Source organism: Mustela nigripes, chromosome 8 (assembly GCF_022355385.1).
Source record: "Mustela nigripes isolate SB6536 chromosome 8, MUSNIG.SB6536, whole genome shotgun sequence".
NCBI lineage: Eukaryota > Metazoa > Chordata > Mammalia > Carnivora > Mustelidae > Mustela > Mustela nigripes.
In genome coordinates, this window is record NC_081564.1 from 5,701,601 (window position 1) to 5,726,385 (window position 24,785).

Genomic DNA, 24,785 nt, shown 5'->3' on the forward strand with positions numbered 1-24,785 from the left:
CTGTCCCCTCATAGGGAGCCACAGGAGGAATTTCTCTCAAGCATCAACTAGGAAAAACTATCCTTCACTGAAAACCAGCTTATTTTAACCTGGGTCTATGATTCCTGTACCTGATCATACTTGTGCTGACCTCTTGTCCTGGTTTTGTTTTACTCTCCTCCCAATATTGCTTTCCCTCCTTCAGCCTCCACATCTTCCCTCCTCAATTTATTTGTGTATATTTACAAAATAATACATACATTTTATGGTATATACATTTCTAAGGCTTTATGAATTTTTAATTCTTTCTTTGAAATAGAGGAAATTAACCAACCAATTCATTGGAAATATATAAGAATTTGAAGAAAATACTTTCTAAAGTAAGAATAACATGTGGACCAAAACTCCCGTGACTGTGGGAACTTGTGATATACACGAAAGCGTCTGATAACATTTATTTACACCGTGACCCTGCTGTGCATTTTGCTTGATCTGGTCCAGCAATGAGAGTGTCTGCTCTGCATCTCTCCACACACCTGGATAGTTACGTATGTGAATTAAATCCACAGTGCACTTAACTTTTAAAAAATCTAAAAAATAAAGCACTGCATTTATTACAACTTTACAAAGGCACAGAGGAGTACGACAAGTCACTGAAGCAAAAGTCTGTGAACTGAAAGAAGTCAGGTGGTAGCTGCATTTCAAGCTTTGCATGTTCTGGTCCAGGGGTTACTGAGGAGCGCAGCTAATATGAAGAAGGATGCCAAGAGTAAGCCCTTGGCTACGCACTGAGAATAAGGTTCCCCTGCAAGAAAATGAACCAAATGAAGCAGAATTCTTATTTCTTAACTTTGGGGGGAAATTACTTAGTAGAAATCAACCAAAACAGTAATAGTGATCATTTCTAAGTGGAAACCTTATCAGTAAATTGTTTAAAACTCCTTCTATGTGTTTTTTTAAGTTTTCTGTGACACATATTTTTTAAAACTATTTTAATTGGCAAAATATTAGTGATAACCCTTCCAGAAACCTGCTTTACCCTACCTTGATAATAACGAGTCAGTGGATATAGAAGTTGCGGCCAACACACCTCATTTCTGTTACAGTCATATTCTGTAAAATTGATCTGGAATCTAGGAAACATTTTAGAAGATTACAATGGGCACAAAAAAGCACACTTCTGATGAAATATATCAAAACTTGAATAAAGAAAGAAACTTCTTATTTTCAAGTATATATTTTTCTGCTTCCTAATAATGTCAGCTAGGTCGTGAACTGGATTACCTTGTCAGTGGCTGGGGTAACTGGGCAGGTATCTTAATGAACTGGACAGAGGCACTGACAGGGAAAAGGTCGGCCTTATCCTCACACGTAAGCCCACACTGGAACTGCCAGTTCACTGTAGAGAACCTGGAAGGAAAAGATTACGCAGGTAACACACCCACCACTGGCTTCTGGTCCTGTTAAGAGTATCAGGGAACCAACAGCAACAATATAAATCGGGATTCTCCTAAAGAAGGTTCAAATTTGGGCGCCTGGGTGGCTCATTTGGTTAAGCCACTATCTTTGGCTCAGGTCACGGTCCGGAGTCCCAGGATCAAGTCCCACATGGGGCTCCCAGCTCCATGGGGAGTCTGCTTCTCCCTCTGACCTTCCCGCCTCCCATGCTCTCTCTCACTGTCTCTCTCTCAAATAAATAAATAAAATCTTAAAAAAAAAAAAAAATAAGAAGGTTCAAATTCTACTAGTGCTTTTCCCCCCATTGGGCGATGTAAACGTTCCAACATATGCGCAAGGAGAGAGAGCAGCGCAGCGAACCACCCAGCTACAACAATCAACAATTTAATACGAACACCAATAGCAGCTAGCCATCTTGGAGGGGTTTCCAGATGCTGGGAGGAGTATGAAGGTGTTTTCTACACACCACGTACACGCACAGCACATCCCTCTCAGAAGACTGCTACCAGCTGTGTTTAGTGGTTAACCTCTGTCGGTTCTGCCCATCCAGCATTCCATCCCGTTCCTTCTGGCAGCTGACCCCCAGCTTCCCCTTGGGGAGACGCCCTCCCCACAGTAGTCCCTACTCAGTATGCACGGATTATTAGATTCCTGGCTCTCCCCTTTGGGCCCCCTGAGAGAGCGCACAGAATCCCTCACACAGCTTTATAAACACCTGGGAGAACAAGTTACCATTACACACGCAGATGATAACATGTTTCATTTATACACATAATCAGGTCCGGAATAATTGCAATTCATAAATAAACACTCCGACTGCAGGTTAGCATTTCCCAACTCTGGAGCACCTGCCACTTTACTGACTTATCCGAGATGCGATCACACCTTGTCTCTACGCCAACGATCTCGTGCTGAGTCATCCCTTCCACCGCGCCAGCATCTGAGAAAAGGATGCGGATGTGCAGCCGGGCGGGAACATCCGCGCAGAGGCCGTGCACGCTGACAGGCGGGGCTGCACCTGGGTCGGCGGCATCTGCGCCTGGAGCAAAATATCAAGTTGTGCATTTTGGAAAGAATAACCATGGTTTTTGTACAGTGCCATGATACGGAGGCAAAATTGGGAAATGTTCTGGGATAGGAATCACATTTACACATCTCTCGTCTCTAACGGGCTCTTGGTATCGTCACTCTGTGACCATGCGAGCCCTTGTGTTCAAAATGTTTCCTCATCTGTTAAGTCAGTGACCGGAACTTTTAAAATCCCAGACCCACGTGATAAAAGCAGACATTTGGACCCAGTTCCCAAGCTCCAGGCTCCCCAGAGCTTTAGCAGAAATACCATCCAGTTGCAGTAAAACACCATGAGACGCTGTTCTCGTACAAGGCGTCTGAGACATTTGCAATCCGTGCTAACAACTCCAGTTAGTAGGGATCAAAGAGTGAAGAAGCAATTTCCTATTGTGTCATCAGAGAGTAACACAGTGAAGAGAATGAAACCGACTAAGAAGTTAGTAACTGCGGGAGGCGGGTAGCAAATCATGGGGACACTGGGGGGACTTGAAAGTTGTGACAATTTATGACTTCCAACTTCCTCCTCATCGATGTGTGTGTTTGACATCCCTCTTTTTTTTTTTTTTTTAGGATTTATTTGTTTATTTATGTATTTATTTGACAGACAGAGATCACAAGCAGGCATAGAGGCAGGCAGAGAGAGAGGAGGAAACAGGCTCCCTGCTGAGCAGAGAGCCCAATGTGGGGCTCGATCCCAGGACCCTGGTATCAGGACCTGAGCTGAAGGCAGAGGCTTAACACACTGAGCCACCCAGGCGCCCCTCGCCATCTCTTCTGTTTATCAACCAGGATCAGGGTTAATTTTGGCTTAGACAGCCATAGAAGCCAACTGCTTTCACCCCGAAGGCAACAAAATGTCACCACCTCAGTCCTTCTTATGTAACCTTGGGGCTACTCTATCTCGAAACCTCCCAGTTTCTCTACTTCTCACGTGCTTTACTGACTCCTTCCCTCCATCCCCCTGGATGTCACAGCTCACCCAGCTGGCCTCAGCAGCAAAGGATCTAACTCTGCGCCTAGTGACTCAAGCACAGGGCACGGAAGGATCGGTGCATCACAGCCTACGCGCCCCATGGCCCCCAGGACCCCTCCCAAAGTCAGAGAGTGATTTGGGGCACTTCTGGCCCACAGACATATTACATGATCCCTCGCTGGCACAAAGAGGGCAGGGGACCCGGGACCCTAATGATCCAAACGAAATCACAAGGGGTGTGGAGAGCACAGGCACGAGTCTGGATGGGCCGCTGTGTGAATTCCAGGCTGCTGAGCGGAAGCGACCTAAGAGGGCACAGAGAACAGGAGCCAGAAAGCTGCTTACCACCGTCCAGGCCAAAGGGAGGGGCACGGCAGAGTCCTCAGTGACAAGAGGGGACTTAGGTCAGCAGATGATGCACAGCCAATTTCCTCTTTCTGGCCCCAAAAGGCAATGCCATTAATTAGAGCACTAGAAGAAGCCTTCCTTCCGTGGACATTTCCATACTCAAGACTCCCCTGACTTGCCCACCGGGGAGCCAGCAAAGAGGCTGGGTCTGGGGTCCAGCTCTACCACGACCCGCTGAGCCCTCGAGCTTCTGCCCTGACGAGCTAAGTGAGAGGCAGCTCAGGGGCAGCATTTTATTTTATTTTATTTTATTTTTTTTAAGATTTTATTTATTTCTTTGACAGAGAGAGATCACAGTAGGCAGAGAGGCAGGCAGAGAGAGAGGAAGGGAAGCAGGCTCCTGCTGAGCAGAGAGCCCGATGCGGGACTCGATCTCAGGACCCTGAGATCATGACCTGAGCCGAAGGCAGCGGCTTAACCCACTGAGCCACCCAGGCGCCCAGGGGCAGCATTTTAGATCAGAAGGTGAACCCCGCTACTGCCTGAGCCACACGCACTCCGCCTCCTGGTGCTCTGTCCCTATTGGTCTGGATGCTGCAAATTCCTCTGCTCAAAGGCACAGGACTGCCGCCTTTCCACCGGCCTGGGTGGGGCCTGCTCTCTTACCCACTACGCCTCACTTCTTTCTATTGTAACGGCTGTCCTGAGAGACATTTCACACCAGACCGTTCACCCAGTTAAATGTACATTTCAATGGTTTCCAGTATATTCACAGAGTTGTGCGGCCATCATCACCAAATTCCATTTTTATTGCCTGTATCCATTAGCAGTCCCTCCTCACTCGCTCCCATCTGCACCTGGCCCTGGTGACGAGCTACTCTCTGTGGCAGCAGATCGGCCCATTCTGGGCATCTCGTACACATGGCACCGGAGGGTTCGGGGTCACGTCTGTCTGGCTTCTTTCACTCAGCATCATCATTTCAATCACCTTGTTTTAAATTAGCAACATTGCTTGTATAAACTGTAAAGTCTGCTCTCAACTGTCCATATTCCTGGCAATCGAAAATAGCAATGCAAACTGAAACAGACTGAAAATCTTCATTCTTCATTTAGACTTTCTTTTACAAAGGCCATTAGCTCATAAAACAACGGGGCACTGAACTTCATGCGGATTTCCTCTTAAAAGCAGGGGGGTGCGCCTGGGTTGCTCAGTCGTTAAGCGTCTACCTTCAGCTCAGGTCATGATCTCGGGATCCTAGGACTGAGCCCCTCATCGAGCTCCCTACTCAGCAGGAAGCTTGCTTCTCCCTCTCCCACTTCTCCTGCTGTGTTCCTGCTCTTGCTGTGTCTCTCTCTGTCAAATAAACAAATGAAATATTTTTTTTAAAGATTTTATTTATTTATTTGACAGAGATCACAAGTAGGCAGAGAGGCAGGCAGAGAGAGAGAGAAAGGTGGAAGCAGGCTCCCCGCTGAGCAAAGAGCCCGATGTGGGGCTTGATCCCAGGACCCTGGGATCATGACCTGAGCTGAAGGCAGAGGCTTTAACCCACTGAGCCACCCAGGCGCCCCAACAAATGAAATATTTAAAAAAAAAAAAAAAAAGTCCTCATGGATAAGAGGTAAGGAATGTGAAGAGCCCGATGCCCGGACAGCTAACCTCTAGACAGAACTCAGCCAAGCTGTAGCGCAGGCAGAAGACTCATCCCACGACTCCCCCACACAGCCCACATGGCACACTCGCAGCGACGAGCTACCCGCCGCACATCTCTGCAGCTCTGACTTACGGATTATTTCCAGCCAGCCGTCACTAGGATCGCTGTAATTGGAGTTGCCTCTCATTGCAACATGAGTTGCTTGTATTAACGAGTCAAGTAGTTCGGCAGCATTCTCCCTGCAAGAGAGGAAGACATTTCTCAGCGCACGGCCAGTAGGGCTCATCCTGAGGTCCTTTCCATGGAGTGTCCAGGTTGTACTTGCTGGGGGCCCAAATAAAAACTTGCCAGAGGAAAAGGCATTAAAAGCGGCTGGGCGCCTGCATTCTCTTCAATGGCCTGCCCAGGAGGGACCTAAGCCACTAGAGGAAGATATGCAGAAGCAATCGTTTACTCTGGGTTTTAAATATTGGTGACTCATGTTGCTATCATGTAGTTTACAGACTCCGTTGAATGTCATAAAACTTGGAAGGTGCGTAGATCACGTACCCAGTCACCAGGCTAAATTTACAGGCCAGAGGGATCCGAGAGCAAAAGGAACGTAAATATTGAGCTAGAACTTTGAGCCATAAGATTAAGTAAAGATTAACAACTGGAACTTAGTGGGGCCGCCAGGGTGGCTCAGTTGGTTAAGCACCTGAGTCTTGATTTTGGCTCAGGTCATGATCTCAGAGTTATGAGATCGAGCCCCCCATTGTGCCCCACACTAGGCATGGAGCCTGCCTGGAATTTTCTCTCTCCTTCTCTCTTTTAAAAAAACAGAAAAAGAAGAGGAAGAAAAGGAATTGGAATTTCGCATCCCTCCTTTCCAGTGATGTCACTGGCAAGTACAAACCTTATGAACAGCAAGGCAGAGACCGCTGACTCCAGCCTTATTCCCCACAGTCAAGAGCCTTGCTGAAACTTACACCTGTCTACTTCCCTGCTTAGTGCCTCCCCATCTTCTCCCAGCTCCCCAGAGAACATGCTACTCAGGATATGCTGCAGATGAAATGGGGTCAGAATGCACGCACTTACAAACTCCAGTGAGATACTCCTTTACACCTACTGGCATGGCAACTAGCAAAACAAGAGAAATTAACCAGTGTTGGGAGGATGTGGACAAACTGGAACCATCTCACATTCCTGGTAGGAATATAAAATAGTGCCGCCACTGAAAGCGATGTGGTGGTTCCTCCAAAAATTAAGCATCTAATTCCTGTATGACCCAGCAATTCCTCTCCTGGAATGGTTACACCCAAGATCACTAAAGGCAGGGACTCCAATCAAAACTGGCACATGAACCTTCACAGCAGCACTGTTCGACAGCCAAAGGCGGAAATAACTCAGGTGCCCAGGGACGGATGAGCAGATAAACAAGCTGGAGCAGAGCCAGGCGGTGGAACAGGATCAGGATTCAACCACGAAAGGGAACAGAGCCCTGACACCTGCCACAGTGTGGATAAACCTCGAAAACTTGAAGCTGAGTGGAAGGGGCCGCCACCTACTGTAGGAATCCATTTATGGGAAAGGTCTGGAACAGGTCAGTCCCTAGAGATAGAACACAGATCAGTGGTTGTCGGGGCGGAGGGAGGGGAGAACACGGTGGATAGTTAATCGGTACAGGTTTTCTTCTGCAGAGACGGAACAAAATAAGGGCAGTGGTTGTACAACATCATGAATGCACTCAATGTGACCGAACTATTTACTTTAAAATGATTGATTATGGGGCGCCTGGGTGGCTCAGTCGTTAAGCAACTGCCTTTGGCTCAGATCATCATCTCAGGATCTTAGGATCAAACCCCCGCATCGGGCTCCCTGCTCAGCGGGAAGCCTGTTTTCTCCACTCTCTCTCTTTGCCTACCTCTCTGCCTCTCTGTGATCTCTGTCAAATAAATAAATAAATAATCTTTCAAAAAATAAAATGATTATGTTACATGAATTTTACCTCAATTTAAAAAAAAAAAGAATGCATAAGCGTATCCATAAACACACCTTCCAAATGCCACCCAAATAAGTACAAAGTTCCTTATACACCATGTAACAAGGCTTGTGTATTTTTTTTTTTAAAGATCATAGCTATTAATTTAAGAGAGAGATATCCAAGAGCACGAGCAGAGGGAGGGGCAGAGGGAGAAGCAGACTCCCGGATGAGCAGGGAGCCTGACACAGGACTGGATTCCAGGACCCCGAGATCATGACCCGAGCAGATGGCAGATGCTTAACCGACTGAGCCACCCAGGCGCCCCAAGGCTTATGTATTCTTTCAGTGTTAATCACACCAATTACATCTGCCTCCTGTCCTTTTTATGCTTCAAGGAGTGCAGGGTTCCAACAATGGACAGACTTTAGCAGAGCAACTACATAAATATGGATGAAAGGGTTCTAGTGCCAACAAAGAACTCCATTTTCCCTTTTACCAATGTTCCAATCAATTCTCTTTTTTTTTTGAAGTAGAGCTCCACACCCAGTATGGACACCAATGCTGGGCTCAAACTCACCACCTCGAGATGAACAGCAGAGCTGAGATCAAGGGTCTGACGCTTTAACCAACTGAGCCATCCAGGGGCCGGGAATCAGTTCTAAAGAGACTACTATCCACTCCCACTTTCCACAAGTGTGTTCTACAGACTGCAATTTTTCACATTCATGTTGTCTGTCATTTCAGGGGGTGAATTCATTTTAAGCAAACCACTCAAAAGGCAGGTAGATTCACCATGATACACTCACCTGAGCCGAGTACAGTTTTCATGGATCCTGACTTCTAGAAGACATCCAGACAGTGTATCTTCTCCAAACAAAACGGGTTTGAAAGTTGCTGATGTACACAAACCCCTTCCAGCTAGAAAGTAAAAAGATGATCCTCTATTTTTGCTAAAATAAAAATAAAGATTTACTTCAAAGTTTTTCTTGGAAAACCGAAAACCATCAGTAGAAATAAAGTTTCCAAATTCCTTAAGAACTGAAGTCATGGTTACTCTAATCTTTTCAAAGCTGAACAAAGGGGCCTTTCTGTATGAATAGTTGGCCCAGGATCAATGGTCTTTTCTGAACATGAAAGTTAATGCCTCTGGCACCAACGCAAAGATTTTCCCATTGTTTGGATCAAAGTTATGGTCATATCTCCAATTACCACCATCTGGGGCTACAGGCAACAATGACAAGAGACTCTACAGCCAGGCCCATGTTTAAAGATTTTATTTATTTATTTGTTTGTTTGTTTGTTGTTTATTTGAGAGAGAGAGAGCATGTACTATGAGCAAGAGGAGGGCACAGAGAGAGGGAGAGAGAGAATCTCCAGCAGACAGCCTGCTGATCACGGAGCTGGACTCAGGGCTCCATCTCATGACCCTGAGATATGACCTTGAGATTATGACCTAAACTGAAATCAAGAATCTGCCACTCAGTCGAGCCACCTAGGCACCCCAGCCAACCCCCATTTAAATCTCCCTTATGAATAACCAGCATTTCAGGAGCAAACAAAGTTAAATTTAAAACCAAACAAAAGAAAGCTGTAGAAGCCTGATCTCCTCCACCCTCCCCATGAGCTAAATAAATCAACAGGAATTTAAAGTGATTAACTACTTGATTAGATTCAAAATAAGGCCCTATTTCCAATTCTAGTTTGTCAAAGCACGAATCAGATTACCAAACCAGATTACCCGATTGCCAAAGGTGTAAGGTCGTCTCATTATTCATCCTGTTGATATCCAGAGCTCGAACTGGCTTGCCAAGTTGGTAACCTAGACAAACGCGATAATGGGAAGTAGCTAAAGTTAACCCAACACAGCAAACCCTCATCAGATAGTATAAAAGAGGAATAACACAGAGAAAGGAAACCTACAGGCAAAGTGATCAGAATACACTTGAGAAAAGAAACCATCTTCACGCATCTTCTTCTTCACACATATCTTACAAAGATATTTGTGTGACTTTTTATTTATTTTAAGATTTTATTTATTTATTTGACAGAAAGAGAGACATCACAAGTAGGCAGAGAGGCAGGCAGAGAGAGAAGGAAGCAGACCCCCCTCCAAGCCGAGAGCCTGATGCAGGGGCTCGATCCCAGGACCCTGAGACCATGACCTGAGCTGAAGGCAGCGGCTTAACCCTCTGAGCCATCCAGGCGCCCATGTGTGACTTTTTAAATAAATTTTAAGAATAAAATCTGAGGGACGCCTGAGTGGTTCCATCGGTTAAGCCACTGCCTTCGGCTCAGGTCATGATCCCAGGGTCCTGGTATCGAGTCCCGCATCCAGCTCCTTGCTGAGCCTGCTTCCTCTACCTCTGCCTGCCACTCCCCTGCTTGTGCTCTCTAACAAGTAAATAAATAAAATCTTAAAAATAAAAAAATAATAAAATCAAATCTGAAAAGGCACAAGCAGGCAAGAGTCAGTCCCCGCCCCGTCACGCCTGAGTACTGGAGGAGTGGTCGCTACTGCTGGTCCCAGGCGCTTTAAAAGGAGTCTTAAACCAAAGCAGCCTTTCCATGGAACTCTCCGGTAAATCAACCCCACCCCTCGTGATTCAGGTCCTATTCCCAGTCTCTCCTATTAGCCCGCCTTACTGTTTCTGCTTTTTTTTTTTTTTTAAGATTTTATTTATTTATTTTTCAGAGGGAGAGCGAGCACAGGCAGACAGAGTGGAAGGCAGAGTCAGAGGGAGAAGCAGGCTCCCCGCGGAGCAAGGAGCCCAATGTGGGACTCGATCCCAGGACGCTGGGATCATGACCTGAGCCGAAGGCAGCTGCTTAACCAACTGAGCCACCCAGGCGTCCCTGTTTCTGCTTTTTTATTAAGAAACGTTCACATGCACACAGAGATGAAGGGAATACCACCGAATATCAACAACCGTGGATAATTAGCCAGCCTGATCTTCTCGGGATTACATGAGCACACACACAGATTATTTCTGGTGAGACCTTTTGAAAGTAAACTTTAGAGTTGACACTTCACCTCTAAGAGCTCTAACATACATCTCCCGGAAGGAAGGATATTCTTCTACATAACCATGATACCAATATTCCTCCTGAGAAAATTAATAATTTCTAATAATCAAAATGTATCATACTTCTACTTCCTCCTATGTCCCCAAAAACATGTTTTAGAGCCTTTTTTACAAACCGAGACGAAGTCAGGGTTCACGCCTAGTGCGTGTTTCCGACCTTACCTCTGAGCATTCCTGAAGCAGCAAGAATTGAACCCGGGTTCCTTCCCGAGCCCTCCGGCCGCTGGTCGGTCCCTGCCCATCTCCACCTCCCAGCGGCCCCGTTGCTGCCTCCCTGGCAGCGCCTGAGTTATTCCTGTCCCCAACCCACACTATCTCCTCTCCCAGGTACAATCTCCTCCACACAGCCCAGAATAGAAACTTGCCAGAGTGCAGAACTCTGACTCACTCTGCTTTTCTTCCAGCACTGAGATCAGAACCTCCACAAACTACTTGACACAGGTCCTTCGTGATGGGCAGTGGAGATGGACGGTCAACATTCCACTGCTCTCAAGTTCTAGGCCTCTCTGTGAGTCCAGCCCACATGTATTAATTATCTTCTATTATTCTCTGTTGTGTCTATGACCTGGTGCCGTCTTTCCAAGTAAGAGAGTTAATTCCTTGAGAATCATGCCCGTGTAGTGTACTCCTGCCAAAACCGTTCCTGCCTCGGAAAGTGCTTATCTCACAGACTGACTGGTTCTGGGTTGCAATCAATTAATTCTTTTTGGACAAGAGTGTCAACACTTTTCACATATTCTAATGGTGTTTCTCAGAAATCCTGTTAAATTAGATCATTAACTGAAAACCCTTAAATTTCAGGAGGCTGCTTTGAAATCCAAAACTATAAAGTCCAAAACTCCACATTAACAAGTACACTAAAATCTCATTTAAAAGAAAGTAAACATGGGGCACCTGGGTGGCTCAGTGGGTTAAAGCCTCTGCCTTCCACTTAGGTCATGATCCCAGGGTCCCGGGATCGAGTCCCAAATCAGGCTCTCTCCTCAGCAGGGACCCTGCTTCCCTCTCCCCAACCTGCCTCTCTGCCTACTTGTGATCTCTCTGTCAAATGAATAAATAAAATCTTTTTTTAAAAAAAAAAAAAAGGGGGAGGTGCCTGGGTGGCTCAGCGGGTTAAGCCTCTGCCTTCAGCTCAGATCATGATCTCAGGGTCCTGGGATCAAGTCCCGCATCGGGCTCTCTGCTCGGTGGGGAGCCTGCTTCTCCTTCTCTCTCTGCCTGCCTCCCTGCCTACTTGTGATCTCTGTCAAATAAATAAATAAAATCTTTAAAAAAAATTTTTTTTAATTAAAATAAATTAATTAGGGCACCTGGGTGGCTCAGTGGGTTGAGCCACTGCCTTCGGCTCGGTTCATGATCTCAGGGTCCTGGGATCGAGTCCCGCGTCAGGCTCTCTGCTCAGCGGGGAGCCTGCTTCCTCCTCTCTCTCTCTCTCTGCCTGCCTCTCTGCCTACTTGTGATCTCTCTCTGTCAAATGGATAAATAAAATCTTAAAAAGTTCCCAGTCCCCGTGATATATAGCTTCTTGGTTCTATAAAAGCTAATTTTACCTACGTTATTGGGCATTATCTTTTTTTTTTTTTTTTTTTAAAGACTAGTAGCTAAAGAGACAGAATGTTTTGCATTTACAACAATTTGTTACTATCTAGGACACTTCACATTAAAAAAAAAAAAAGTTGTTATCAGAAAAAGAATACAGTGTCACAAAAGAGAAGAGAAAGGTTAGAGTCACAAACTAAAATCGGAGAGAGTGCCTTACAATTATTGTAGTATAAGAGTACCGAATTAAAATATGTTTATAGGGTCAGCAGTTGACATACACTGATATACTGTCTTACCTGGATTTCCAGAAAATTCCTTTTCTTCACCACTATTATAGCTTAAAAATTTTACTATAAATCTCTGTGTCATGATTCCTAGAAATAAAGCAAAATGAAAATACAATGTGTACCGTTTCACTAGGAAAAGGAATTATCCCCATAGTATTATTTTCTTTACTTTATAATTACATTTTGCCATACAAAAGAAAAGTTTTCTGTTAAATCACAAATACAATAAGAAACAAGCCTGACTTAATTTTACATGTAATAATTATGAAGATCTTAAAGAAAGAAAAAGAAATGTTTTACACTGAAAACATTCTCACTGCCCTCAACAAACTTACCTTTCTGGTGGGCATTAATTTCTGCCCGGATAATTTTGACATTTATTTCACTGATTGTATTATTATTCCATCTGAAAATATAATGTTCTTCCACATTCACATTTCTGGAGGCTGATTCATTGCTTAAAAGTGTTCCTGCGAATAAAAAATACTTTCATAGATCAACGACCCTCCTGAGGGCTCAGGTCGATCACTGGCCCCACCGAGTCAGCACGGGCCCCCTCCCCTACAGCATCACAGTGTCCGGGGGGGAAGGTCTGCCCTTCCGCTCCACTGCCGGACCCCCAGAATGCGGCTCATGGCTCGACACACGCACACGCCCGCTCCAGTGTTTGGCAAGGACAAGGGACAGAATGTCAGCCCCTGGGAGCCGAGGCCTGCCGTCTAGCTCACTACCGTATTATAGGTACTTCACGAAGATCTGAGAAATGAATAAAGTTGAGAATTTCGACACATTGTAAGGTAACAGAAATATCCTTCGTGAACAACAAAAATCCTGGCGCTATTAGCGGAACTCTGAATGTCTTGTTTGGCTGCGTCAAGATGGCAAAGTTTAGTTATTTAAAAAAAAAAAAAAAAAAACAAAAAAAAAGGAGGAGAGAGAGGAAGAAGCCTATATACAGTCTCCCTGAAGACCAGCAGGGCCCCTGGTGCCCACAGAGCTCAGGGCTGTGAGGAATGGCTCCAAGCGGCAGACAGTGCTGTGCAGCGAGGCAAGACAAGTCAGGAACAAACCAAATGTGGGCCAAACTTCTAACTGTGGGGAAGCTCCTTAAATTCTTTGTAAAAATCAGGGCACCTCGGTGGCTCAGTGGGTTAAGCCTCTGCCTTTGTCAGGTCATGATCTCAGGGTCCTGGGATCGAGCCCCACATCGGGCTCTCTGCTCAGTGGGGAGCCTGCTCCACCCCCCACCACCACCCTGCCGCTCTGCCTACTTGTGATCTCTCTCTCTCTGTTAAATAAATAAAATCTTTAAAAAAAAAATTTTTTTTTTAATTCTTTGTAAAAATCTATTTCCCTCCAGGACTATGTATCCCTTCTCAGAAATGACCTACGTGTTTCTGCAGAGGTGACAGGGAGCCTGAGTTCAAATACCTGTCCTGGTGATGAATGCGTCTGGGTCGGCGGCTTCCTCGTAGGTTACTCTCGGCGTAACGATGCCTGAGGAGATACCGGGGTCCGTTAGCCTCCTGAGAAGACATGGCCCAGCACAAGCATGCAGACTTGGTCAAGGGCAAGCTTACCAGGCAACTACGGTGACCGCGCCTGACCTGTGTGCCAGCTGCTAACCCTCCACCTCCCCAGACGCCCCCCAGGGGGATCCCACGGGCCTTGGCATCTGATGATAACTGGGGAGGAGACTGGCAGTCAGGGACATTGTGATCTGAGAGCTTTTCCCCTGCAGGAGCGAACACGCGGGCCCCTGCCAGGGCGAGCAGAAGACGGTGCGCTTGCTCTAGACGCGATTTGGCGCTGCCTCAGAAAGTCAAATCACGGGACACCTGGATGGCTCGGTTAAGCATCTGCCATGGGCTCAGGTCATGATCCCATGGTCCTGGGATGGAGTTCCCTATCAGGCTCCTTGCTCAGCCGGTAGCCTGCTTCTCCCTCTGCCTGCTACTCCCCCCTGCTTGAGCTCTCTCGTTCTCTGACAAATAAATAAAATCTTATAAAGAAAAAGAAGGGGGTGCCTGGGTGGCTCAGTGGGTTGAGCCTCTGCCTTCGGCTCAGGTCATGGTCTCAGGGTCCTGGGATTGAGTCCTGCATTGGGCTCTCTGCTCAGCGGGGAGCCTGCTTCCCCCTCTCTCTGCCTGCCTCTCTGCCTACTTGTGATCTCTCTGTGTCAAATAAATAAAATCTTTAAAAAAAAGAAAGAAAGAAAGTCAAATCACAATGTGACTTGGCCATCCCGCAACTGGGTGCAGGGCCAGAGAGACGCGAACGTGTGCCCACACAGACAGTCGCACACGAGCGTTCCCAGCAGCAGGACCACAGCTGCCAACAACGTGCCAAACAACCCAAATGCCACAAAGGATGAGCGGGTGACATATGTGGCACGATCGTTCGTGGGATGGAACAGGACACAGCCACAAAAAGGAGCGGAGCTCTGGTCAGTGCGGCAGCCCGGGAACCCTGCGAACATGATGGTAAGTGAAGCAGCCAGACATGGAGACCACTCCCACAGGATCCCTCGTGTATGGGAAGCGCGGACCACGCAGATCCACAGGGACAGAAAGGGGAGGAGTGGTTGCTAGGGGTCAGGGTATAGTGAGTATCTCCTTTAGGGGCAGGAAAATGTTCTGGAACTAAACAGAGGGGGTGGTGGCACAGCTCTGTGAAGGAACGAAATGTCCCCGAACTGTACACCTCAACACAGTTAATTCTCCGTTATGAGTTCTACCTCCATTTGTAGAGAAGAACGAATATGGGATGTGCTGCCCTATGGAACTGGGCTTTCTCTGAGGAAAACCTTTCCTTCAGTTGAGAGTTGAAGTATTTTAAGTTGATCCAGTGGAAGTGATTTATATCCTCATGGGATCGCAGTTTATGTAGACACTCAGGTCTGTGTTCTTTCTCTCTTTTTTTTAAGATTCGTTTATTCATCTGAAAGAGAGAGAGCACGCGCAGGAAGGGGCAGAGGGAGAAGCTGAGAAGCAGACTCCCCCACTGAGTGCACAGCCCGACGACACGGGGCTCGAACCCACGACCCTGAGATCACAACCTGAGCCGAAATCAAGAGTCGAGTCGCTTCACCAAGTGAGCCACCCAGGAGTCCCACGTTCTTTTCTCAGACAAACATGACGTACCTCCTACCGCACCATTCTTGATCTTTGCGTGGATGATGCCACCATCTTGCTCTTGGTAGGCTTCCAAATTAGTAGCGCACCGAACATCAAAATTGTGAAGGAACGCCACGGGCGCATTCTGCACGCACTGCCCAGCCAGGGACACCTGAGGGTAAGGGAAATCCCAACAAGGCTATGAGCTCTGTCAAATCACAAAACACAGGTCAGTGGCCCATATGGGCCTTCTTCCCACAGCCCACACCTACTGCTGGGCTAGTCTTCAAATAATGTCAAGTTCACTGACTAGATGAGCCACAAATCAACTATCTAGTTCATTCGCTAATCACAGTCTGGAAGCAGCTGGTTGAGGAGTAGAAGTATGTAACATAAAATAAGAAAACTCCTGGGCACCTGGGTGGCTTAGTGGGTTAAGCCTCTGCCTTCGGCTCAGGTCGTGATCCCAGGGTCCTGGGATCGAGCCCCACGTCGGGCTCTCTGCTCCTCGGGGAGCCTGCTTCCTCCTCTCTCTCTGCCTGCCTCTCTGCCTGCCTGTGATCTCTGTCAGTCAAATAAATAAATAAAATCTTTAAAAAAAAAAAAACCATAAAAATGGATTCCTTGAACAGTGAAGAGAGGCCGTTTAGACTCCAACGTTTTCTTCCCACAAATATCTTTTCCTCATGATTTTGGACTTAAAAAAAAAAAGTTTTACATAAAACTCTACAGCCTTGAGATATTTTTCAAAGTTCTGGACTATTACATTAAACTGTCTACTGTCTACTTATAGCTTATTAGAAATTGGCTGTTAAACTAACAGAAGCTCAGAATGGTAGTTAGTTCCATGGAATTGAGAGAATGTCTTTTGGTTGGGAAGTTCACTCTCACATTTAGCAAAAACAGTGGCTAATTTAAGAGAGACTATTAAAATCGACACCATAAAGAGCTGCACGCCTGGGAAGTCCACAGGAGAAAAGTAACTTAGGATAAGATTTTTTTAAGTTAAATTAACAAGATGGGAAAAAATGTTAAAGGCCCCAAGCACATCGCAATTGAAATGCTTACCTGCGGAATGGTGACATAGGTCTTGTCTACAGTCATGATCGGATCTCCTTGCTTGTAACCGAAGTCTGAGCGGTCTCTTAGATCAGCACGCAGATGCACTCGAAAGGAAGCGCGCCGCTGAGAGGAGCTGTAGATGAACGACAAGGATGACCACTGCTGCTCGCGGCTGTATCTCCTTTCAACTTTTGTTTCACTTTTTTAATTACAAAAATAACACATGGACTAAAAGCCACAGAGGTGCACATTTGAAAGTGGTTAGGGGCTAATTTTATGTTATGAGAATTCTAGAAGGAGGGAGGGGGGGAGGAGGAGGGGGAGGGGGAGGAGGGGGAGGGGCGGGAAGAAGAAGAAGAAGGAGGAGGAAGAGGAGGAGGAGAAAAAGAAGAAAGCTGTCAAATTTCGACATCAGGGAAAGGTGCAAGAAAGAAACTCAAGCCCCCAGGGAGCCCAGCCCTCCTTCCCCAAACCCAGATGGCCACTGTTAACTCTTTGTGGCATCAACAATTTCTCTCCAGTGAGGCCCAATTCTTTTAAAACCTTAGCGCTAAATAAACTTGCTAACAGAAATCTAGAACTGACTTGGGGGCGACTGGAGGCAGTGAGGTCGGGGCCGCGAGAGGACACGCACACGGAGCCATGGTAGAAGTAGCCCAGGAAGGGCGAGTTGGCCGGCGAGGACTGCACACACAGGAACGGGAACCAGCCGGGCGCCCCGCGGCTCTCCTGCACAGAGCACAGGTGGTCAGAGTCGGGACTGACGTCGCCTCCGAAAACGCCGGTGAAACAGGCCTCTCTGAACAGCTCCGTTAGATCGGACGAGCATTCCTTGGAAAGGAAACAGAGGGGCAGTGAGCAGACAGAAGCTGCCGTGGGGCGCCCCCTCTCCAACCCCCAGAGGCACTCAGGCGAGCAGGACGCCACTGAGGAAGCCTGGAACAGAGTCTCCTGTCCAGGCTCCTGTGCTCCGAGCTCACAGGAAGTAAAATCCTGCTGGAATTCCTCTCATCAATTCCCTAATAAGCCTCCAGGTCAGGGATTTCAAACCGTTCAGGGAATCCCATCCTTACTGGGGATGTGAGATGTGCCCACAAAAAAGACAGAGAGGGAGGGGGGGGGGGGAACAGTATGAAGAGAAGATAATATGGAATAGATTCCAAATGGGGAATAAAACAGAGTAATCGCCATCACCATCCAAATCCCGAGCCCGGAGAAACCTAAGACATTTTGAGTCAGGGCAAACAGTCCGAACTCCTAAGAATCCTTATGGTCCACACGAGAACACAACCAGTTAATGTCATCAAGAAGTGACTTCATTCCTGTATTCGGTCATTTGTCCATTTTCTTCCCTGATGCACAGAGTGTTGAGAGCTCAAAGTTATGTCCTAAATGCCTTGTTTACTGACAGTAGAAGAATACATTTTAAACAAGAACAGTTCAAATTAAAGAACGGATCACGACTAAAGGGGTGAGTAGCAGCTCCCAGAAGACATCACTGACCCAGAAGGCCAGTGGCTAGCACTGCATGCTTCGATACCAAGTATGACAAACACAGAAGTCAGAACCGGGCACAGGACTGCAGTCTGGAAGACAGAGAACAAGAATACCATCTAGACACTTCCGCTGCTACTGATTTACGATGTGTTGTATTTTTTGATTAAATATAATTGTTTTGGTAAGTGCAATTGTTAGCATGAGATCTACCCTAAAGTTCCCTTTTCTGCTTTTCCCTTTTCTGTTTTGTGAAACCAACCACAACGTAATTGTGCTCAACCAAAATCAGGAGTGACTGGAGTCCCAGGAAATGTGTCACATCTGTCATTCCTCTTAAATCGCAAAGAAGGATGACAGATGCGGATAGTACCTGGATCCAGCAACAGATTCCCAACTATGACGCCAAAAGCACAAGCAACAAAAGAAAAAACTGATGAACCAGACTCCAAATTACAAAACTTTTGGGCCTCAAATGATACCTACAAGAAAGTAGACGACCTACATAATGGGGACACTTGTTACAAATCACATACCTGATTTGAGACTAGTCTCCAGAAGGGTATAATAAACTCTTATACTTTAACAGCAATAAAATAAATAAAAACAATAAAAATATGGGTAAAGGGCCTAGGAAGACATGTCTTTAAAGATACACAAATGTCCAGTAAACGCATGAAAAGATGTTCAACATCATTTGCTACTACAGAAATGCAAATGAAAATCAGAGCAAACTACCACTTCACACCCACGAGGACGGCTAAAATCCAAGAGATCACTGTAACAAAGGTAGGTGAGGACATGGGGAAAATCGCCACCCTTCCCCGCCGATGGGAATGTAAAACGGTGCGGCCACTTTGGAAAACCTCCAAAGGTTAAACCTACAGTTGCCAATAGGCCAGAGCAGTTCCGCTCCTAGGTACTCTACCCAAGAGAATCGGAAACCAACATCCAAACAAACACTTGCCTACAAATGTTCACAGAAGCTTTATTCATCACAGCCAAAAAGCGAATGTAATCCCAATGTCCATCATCTGATAAACGGATTGGAAATCTGTGGTTTATCCCTGCACTGAAATGTGACTTGGCCATAAAAAGGAACGCAGCTCCTGCCACCTGCCACAATGTGGAACCCTTGAAAGCAAGATGCCGAGCGAGAAAAGCCAGACATAGGAGACCACAGGCTATCGGAATCCGCTTACACGCAACGTCCAGAACAGGCCAATGCAGAAAGCCAGAGCACAGAGGAAGAGGGGCCCAGGATGGGCAGTGGGCAGGGGAGATACTGCAGAGGAGCACAAAGGGTTCTTTTTGGTGTAACGGAAATGTTCTCAAGTGGGGTCATCGTGAGGGTTGTGTACCTCTATTTACCAAAAAAATTACCTTTCCGTAGAGGCTTCTCACTAAGAGTAACACCATCCCCTCAGTATAATCATCTGAATGCTGACTTTATTGGAAGAGATCCATTTTTTTTTCCTTCCCTAAACTAGACCGACAGAACTAAACATACTCAATTTGAGTATTAGATTGAGAAATTAAATTGAGGAAATACTCAATTTGAACACAAAACGCAATCTTAGTTTTCAAAGCCCATCGCTCAAATAGCTGTGGATGGGGACTGGCTGGTCTTCCTCACATGCCCTCAGGCAGCAGAACCTCTGCACCTGGAATGGGAAAGGACATACCCACCTGGTCACAGCAGCAGCGAACATCGCAGGCCCCAGCTGTCAGATTACAGGGACAAGGACCCAGGGGCTGATACACCTGATTGGGAATAACAGTCACATTCTCTGAAAAGCACAAAGAACAGAGAAGTCCAGCTATGAAACATGCAGACAAAACACTGCCATGGTTTTTTGGATGCTCGAAATAAAGCTGCACAATTGTTTTATAAATCACCAGGACCATATAGGACACATTAAGGAATCCCTGAGCTGTGCGTAAACCCTCCCCCAGGCCTGTTATCTATCACGCCTACAAAACCCCAAATACAGGAAAATGTGCGAGTCATAATAAACTGAAACTTGTGGTTGATCTTAAAGATAATCGAGGGACTAAAATTGACAAGCTGGGATAACCGTAAGGCACTGATTCTATGTTTCTATACGCTGAACAATGCTTTTCATAGCACGGGCTCACATTAAGCACTGACTCCTTCCATTTCATTACCTCCTCTAGCAGATAAAACCGAAACCACGGGGAGGGTTCAGATGGCTTATCTGGCGCCTATCTGGCCGCAAGATTCTATCTAATGATGCTACCTGCTCAACCTCCTATCCTATCGCACTGTAGACTCAACTCGTCACATCCTGATTCTGGTTCCAGGGTGAAAGTGGGCGGGGAAATGAATAATTTTTACATGGACTGGAAAAGGAATATGTTGTATTACATTTCAACCTCCTAACTCAGAATCCAGACAGCAGTGTTCCCAGTTTCTCTGCAATAATTTACTGGGTAAAACTTTCAGTCTGCTGAATTTTACATTTTTTTTTTTTAAGTAGGTTTGATACCTAGCATGGAGCCCGACGCAGGGCTCAAACTCATGACTGAGCCAAGATCAAGTCTCGGACACTTAACCAACTGAGCCACCCAAGCGCCCCCTGATTTTACCTTTGCCCTAGGATTTGGTACCTCTTGAAAAACTAGGTAACGAGGATTTCTTTAAACTCTATGTAACATTTAACTTCAAGAACACGACAGCTGCAGCATGTGAAGCCCCACTAATTACGTAGTCTACACTATCATATAGTAGAACCCCCGTATGTCAATGGCATCAGGAATGAGGAGAAGGTCTGAGTAACAGACTATGTCACTGAGACCAGACAAGGCTCTGACCATCAGTATAATTAAACCTGTCGGGCGGAAGCAAGGCATTTTAGAATAGGGTTTTACTATACGATATATAGATAGATGTTTGTGTATCTATCTATACGTCTCCTCTGCTGTTGGCTAGCTTCATTGTTACTAGGCATACCACGTACCTCCTGTCTGTCTTTCCATCCTTTTTCTTGTTCTGAGCTCTGTCTGACTGGGTGCAAAATGTTTCAAACCTTCATGGGGTCAGACCGGACATCGCATAATTATCAGTATACAGACACTCTAATTTTCCAAAGTTTGGCTAATTGCACAAAGATGCTTTGAAATATTACCTAAATGGACTCAAAATTTTTTAAAAGAAATTTTATTACCTAAATGTAGTCAAGTCAAGATTTTTTACTACTACTTTGAATGTTAGGGCTACCCTTCATCCCTCCGGTAGTTTTTTTAAGCACCCCCCGGATATTATTTTGTGGGTTTGTTTTCAATTTTAAACATTAGAGAATGTTTTTTCTTCTAAAAATAAAACTTGAAACCTTTAAATAGGTCACCGCTTCACATGTTCAAAGAACTCACAAGGATCTAAGAAAAAGGTTCACAGTGAAGTCTTCATAGCCCGCCCCTTCCTGTTCCCACATCGCTCCTCCAAAGGGTCCCCCACGGTCAGCGTCTCAGACAGCCTTCCAGAACTTCTTTGTGCAAATATAAATATATATTCGCATTCCGTGCTGTAGGCACCCAGCTGCATCTGCTTTCCGCAGCTGGAGATCTGTCTTGGAGAACCTTCCACGCCAGCACACTGAGGGCAGAGTAGCCCGCTGAACGGCCCTATCTTCGCTTATCCAATCCCCTCCACTTCCAAAACCACATAGAGGACCACAGTGGGGGACAGTGATGAGGGAAATGATGCTGTGGAGTCTCAAAGTGACAGACCTTTGCTACAAAGGAGCCACATGGCTCCCTTCATCCCAGATGACCATAATGGCGAGAGATGCTGGAGGTGGTTGCGGTAGGCGGCACCTATCAAACCGGACCCCTCACCACCGGCACACCTACATTCTCTCGTTCTGAGAACACTGCTATGGGAAAGGGAGAATAACACGATACCACTTTCAAGTCCAAACACGTGTGTGCACAGCGCTGTCTGTTGTAGCGCTGGTTACACATCACAAGCCGGGACTGCCTGAAATTCCATCAGTAAGAGACGAGTCAAACAAGGGAGCTCCAGTACTAGTACTAGGAGCTATTAAAAACAATAAGGAACACTTTTCCATTTGCATGGCATTTATTTTTAAAAGGTATAGAATAGTAAATTGTGTGTTATTAGTGTGTGTGTGCGTGCTCTTTTTAAACACAAGAATACCACACACTTCCATAAGTGTATATTAAGAGGCTGCCTTGGGAAAAAGAAGCTGGTTATCCAAAGCTTTCACTGAAAATCTATTTTGGGGGTTTTTGTTTGTTTTGTAAACTCTTTCATTAATCTTTCCCTTGCTTTTTTGTTTTGTTTTGGTTTGGTTTGGTTTGGTTTCAAGATGGAGTCACAAGAATCCGATGCACAGAAACGAACTTCACGCTCTCCCTTGAAGGCAGTCCACAAGGGTACAAACAGTAGAGCAAAATAAAACAGATCCGAATTAAGTCAAAGAGGACAAAGTGGGAATTTCTAAACCAAGAAACTCAAACAAAAAGGAAGTAGGTTTAGGAAGGCAAGACGGACTCAAGAGCAGAGTGTACAGATTATGTGGCAAACGCCTATAACCCAACAGATAAAGTCGGCAGTGAATGTTTTGATTGTCAAAGATTTTACTTGCCTGATGCATTATGGGCCAAAGAAGAGTTGGCATAAATTTCCACTCGGATGAGTAGATGAGCTAAACAGGATGAATTGCGAGATGCTGATACCAGAAGAGCCTGGACCATACACGGGGACTCTGAGGAGGACTCCGTCTCATTAGAGGAACACCTTTGCCGACCCCTCTTCAACCTCACTGTCACCTCCAGTGCATTCTGAAAGGAAAGTATGTTGTCCCTTTCAAAGTGACTGAACACAGCATGAATCATTCTAAGAACATACAATGGGAAACACGATAAAATCACCCATCACCTCAGCCCACTTTACAAAAGAACTGTATACAAAAACGACATTATTCTGTTCAGTCTCACCCGGTAAGCCTAGGGCACTAGGCAAGACCCGATTCCTAATCCTCAGTTCAACAGGAAACCAAGCAACGTCTGGATATTAGAGAAGACTAAACACGGGTCTGTCTGATAAATCAACTCAGTGTGTCCAGCATGATTTTAGTTTCTTTATCGTCCTACCAGTGTATCAGCAGAACATCAAATACACGCATTAAAAAGTCAATGAAAACAGTCCCCAGTTCCTGACATGCAAGCAAAGTCTGCCTTTCCCAGCCTTTATCTCCAGAGTTGATGTCTTGCGCATACTAGGCACTCAATAAAACATTTATTAAATGGAAGACATTTCATCTCTCCCAGCTTGAGTACCCTTACACGTAAGCTCAGAGCTGGGTGAGGACAGTGATTCCTGAAGATTTTTGAGTCACAGACCCATCTGATAATCCGATGGAAGCTGTTAACCTTCTCTCATCAGAAAAACACACACAGAACATTACAGAAAATTTCAGAGGGTTCAGAAGCTTCTTGAAACTCGTCCAAGGACCCCTGACCCGGGCATCAGCACCTACTGGGCTGGGTGGGTGTCTACCCGATGTGATAACCCACGGGGTCGTGGTAGTTCAAACACAGAGAAAACTGTACCATGTCCAACCAAAGAGTGCAGTGCAGTCTCCACTGGTGGCACCGAGAACATTTTACCTCTGGCTTACCACAGCGGGGGTCACAGTCAAGCTCCAGTCTCCCGTCTCATTGGTCAGCACTCCACAAGCCGGAACCGGCAATAATCCTATAGGAAAGATTAGGACGCAGACACCATTGCCCAGCAGCTAAGGGTGTGCAGGCTGCAGTCAGGCTCCCTAGGAGGGAATCCTGTTCCCAGCCGGGGACTGGGCCTGTTACAAGCTGTACGGCTGTGGACAAGTGACAAGTGACAGCCTCTCTGTAGTGTCTTCATCTGTTAAATGGCATGAAAGGATATTACTGTTCCTGCTGGGAAAACGCGGGGTGCACATGAAGCAGAGGGGACCGTGAATGCTAGCCATTATTGTCCCAAGCTCTCTTTCCCCCAGCCCGCCCGTCGGACCTCTTTGGTCCGCAGCAGCCTCCCAGCCCTGCTCCCATGGCGACTTTGCCGGCCGAGGTCCCCGGGGATGCCACATCCTGCGATGCCACCTCCCCGGGCTCCTTGGGCGGCCTGACCCCGGCCCACCCCACCCCCAACGCCACCCCCACAGGAAGGGCCGGACGTTTTACCTTCCTGGTCCTGCAGCAGGGTCAGGGACACGGTCACACCTTCGGTGCTTCCCACCAGGGACGCAGTGACCGCGGGACCGGTCATGCGGATGAAAGCAGGAAGGAAAACTAGGCGGGAAGGAAGGGGAAGGGCGGACTTACTAGTTGCAAGGACCCCGGGAGGAGTCCCAAGTCTGGCCCCTTAAACGCCTCCTCCCCAACCCGCAGCCTGCAGGCCTCTGCCCTGCGGTACACACCCAGGTCCCCCCACAGCGGCCTCAGGATGCCCAGCAGAAGGAGGAGCCCCAAGAGCGGACGGGCCGGAGGCGGCAAGCCCATGCCTGGGGCCTGGCGGGACTGGCTTCACAGAAGCGCGCCCGCCTTGGAAGCTGGGAAGCACAGGGCCAGAAGGCCCGGCCCGCGCCGCCTCGCCGCCGCCATCTTGTCAAACCAACCGGAGCTATGGCAACCACCAATCGGCCGGGGACCTGCGGAGCGGCGGGCGGTGATTGGGCGGCCCGCAGGAGAGAGCCCGCCCCCGGCCCGGGCCCAGCATCCCGGCCCC

At 46.7% G+C, this 24,785-nt stretch overlaps 1 protein-coding gene across 2 annotated transcripts; it reads right to left on the reverse strand.

Annotated features, from left to right (window-relative positions):
- Positions 1–252: 252 nt before the first annotated feature.
- TCTN2 (tectonic family member 2) lies at positions 253–24,697 on the reverse strand. 2 transcript variants are annotated; one of them, XM_059408252.1, is made up of 18 exons: positions 24,478–24,696; positions 24,242–24,349; positions 23,698–23,774; positions 22,663–22,858; positions 19,721–19,821; positions 17,172–17,368; positions 16,544–16,670; positions 15,503–15,647; positions 13,791–13,856; positions 12,695–12,829; positions 12,369–12,446; positions 9,186–9,266; positions 8,254–8,365; positions 5,617–5,723; positions 2,323–2,476; positions 1,264–1,389; positions 1,024–1,112; positions 253–784 (listed from the first exon to the last, which is right to left on the reverse strand). In XM_059408252.1, the coding sequence occupies exons 1-18, from the start codon at positions 24,557–24,559 to the stop codon at positions 681–683; spliced, it is 2,085 nt and encodes a 694-aa protein (XP_059264235.1). In that variant the 5' UTR covers positions 24,560–24,696; the 3' UTR covers positions 253–680. The 2 variants fall into 2 exon arrangements, with proteins under 2 accessions (XP_059264235.1, XP_059264236.1); XM_059408253.1 differs by lacking the exons at positions 253–784; positions 1,024–1,112; positions 1,264–1,389; positions 2,323–2,476 and adding an exon at positions 4,186–5,183 and having other exon boundaries at positions 24,478–24,697.
- Positions 24,698–24,785: the final 88 nt, after the last annotated feature.

Coding starts and splice junctions, on each gene's coding strand:
- TCTN2 (XM_059408252.1), bottom strand. CDS start 24,559: ATGGGCTTGCCGCCTCCGGCCCGTCCGCTCTTGGGGCTCCTCCTTCTG. Junction 9,267..12,368: donor GGAATTTTCTGGAAATCCAG/GTAAGACAGTAT, acceptor GCGTTTGTCTAG/GTTACCAACTTGGCAAGCCA. Junction 1,390..2,322: donor ATCGTTGGCGTAGAGACAAG/GTGTGATCGCAT, acceptor TTTTCCTTCCAG/GTTCTCTACAGTGAACTGGC.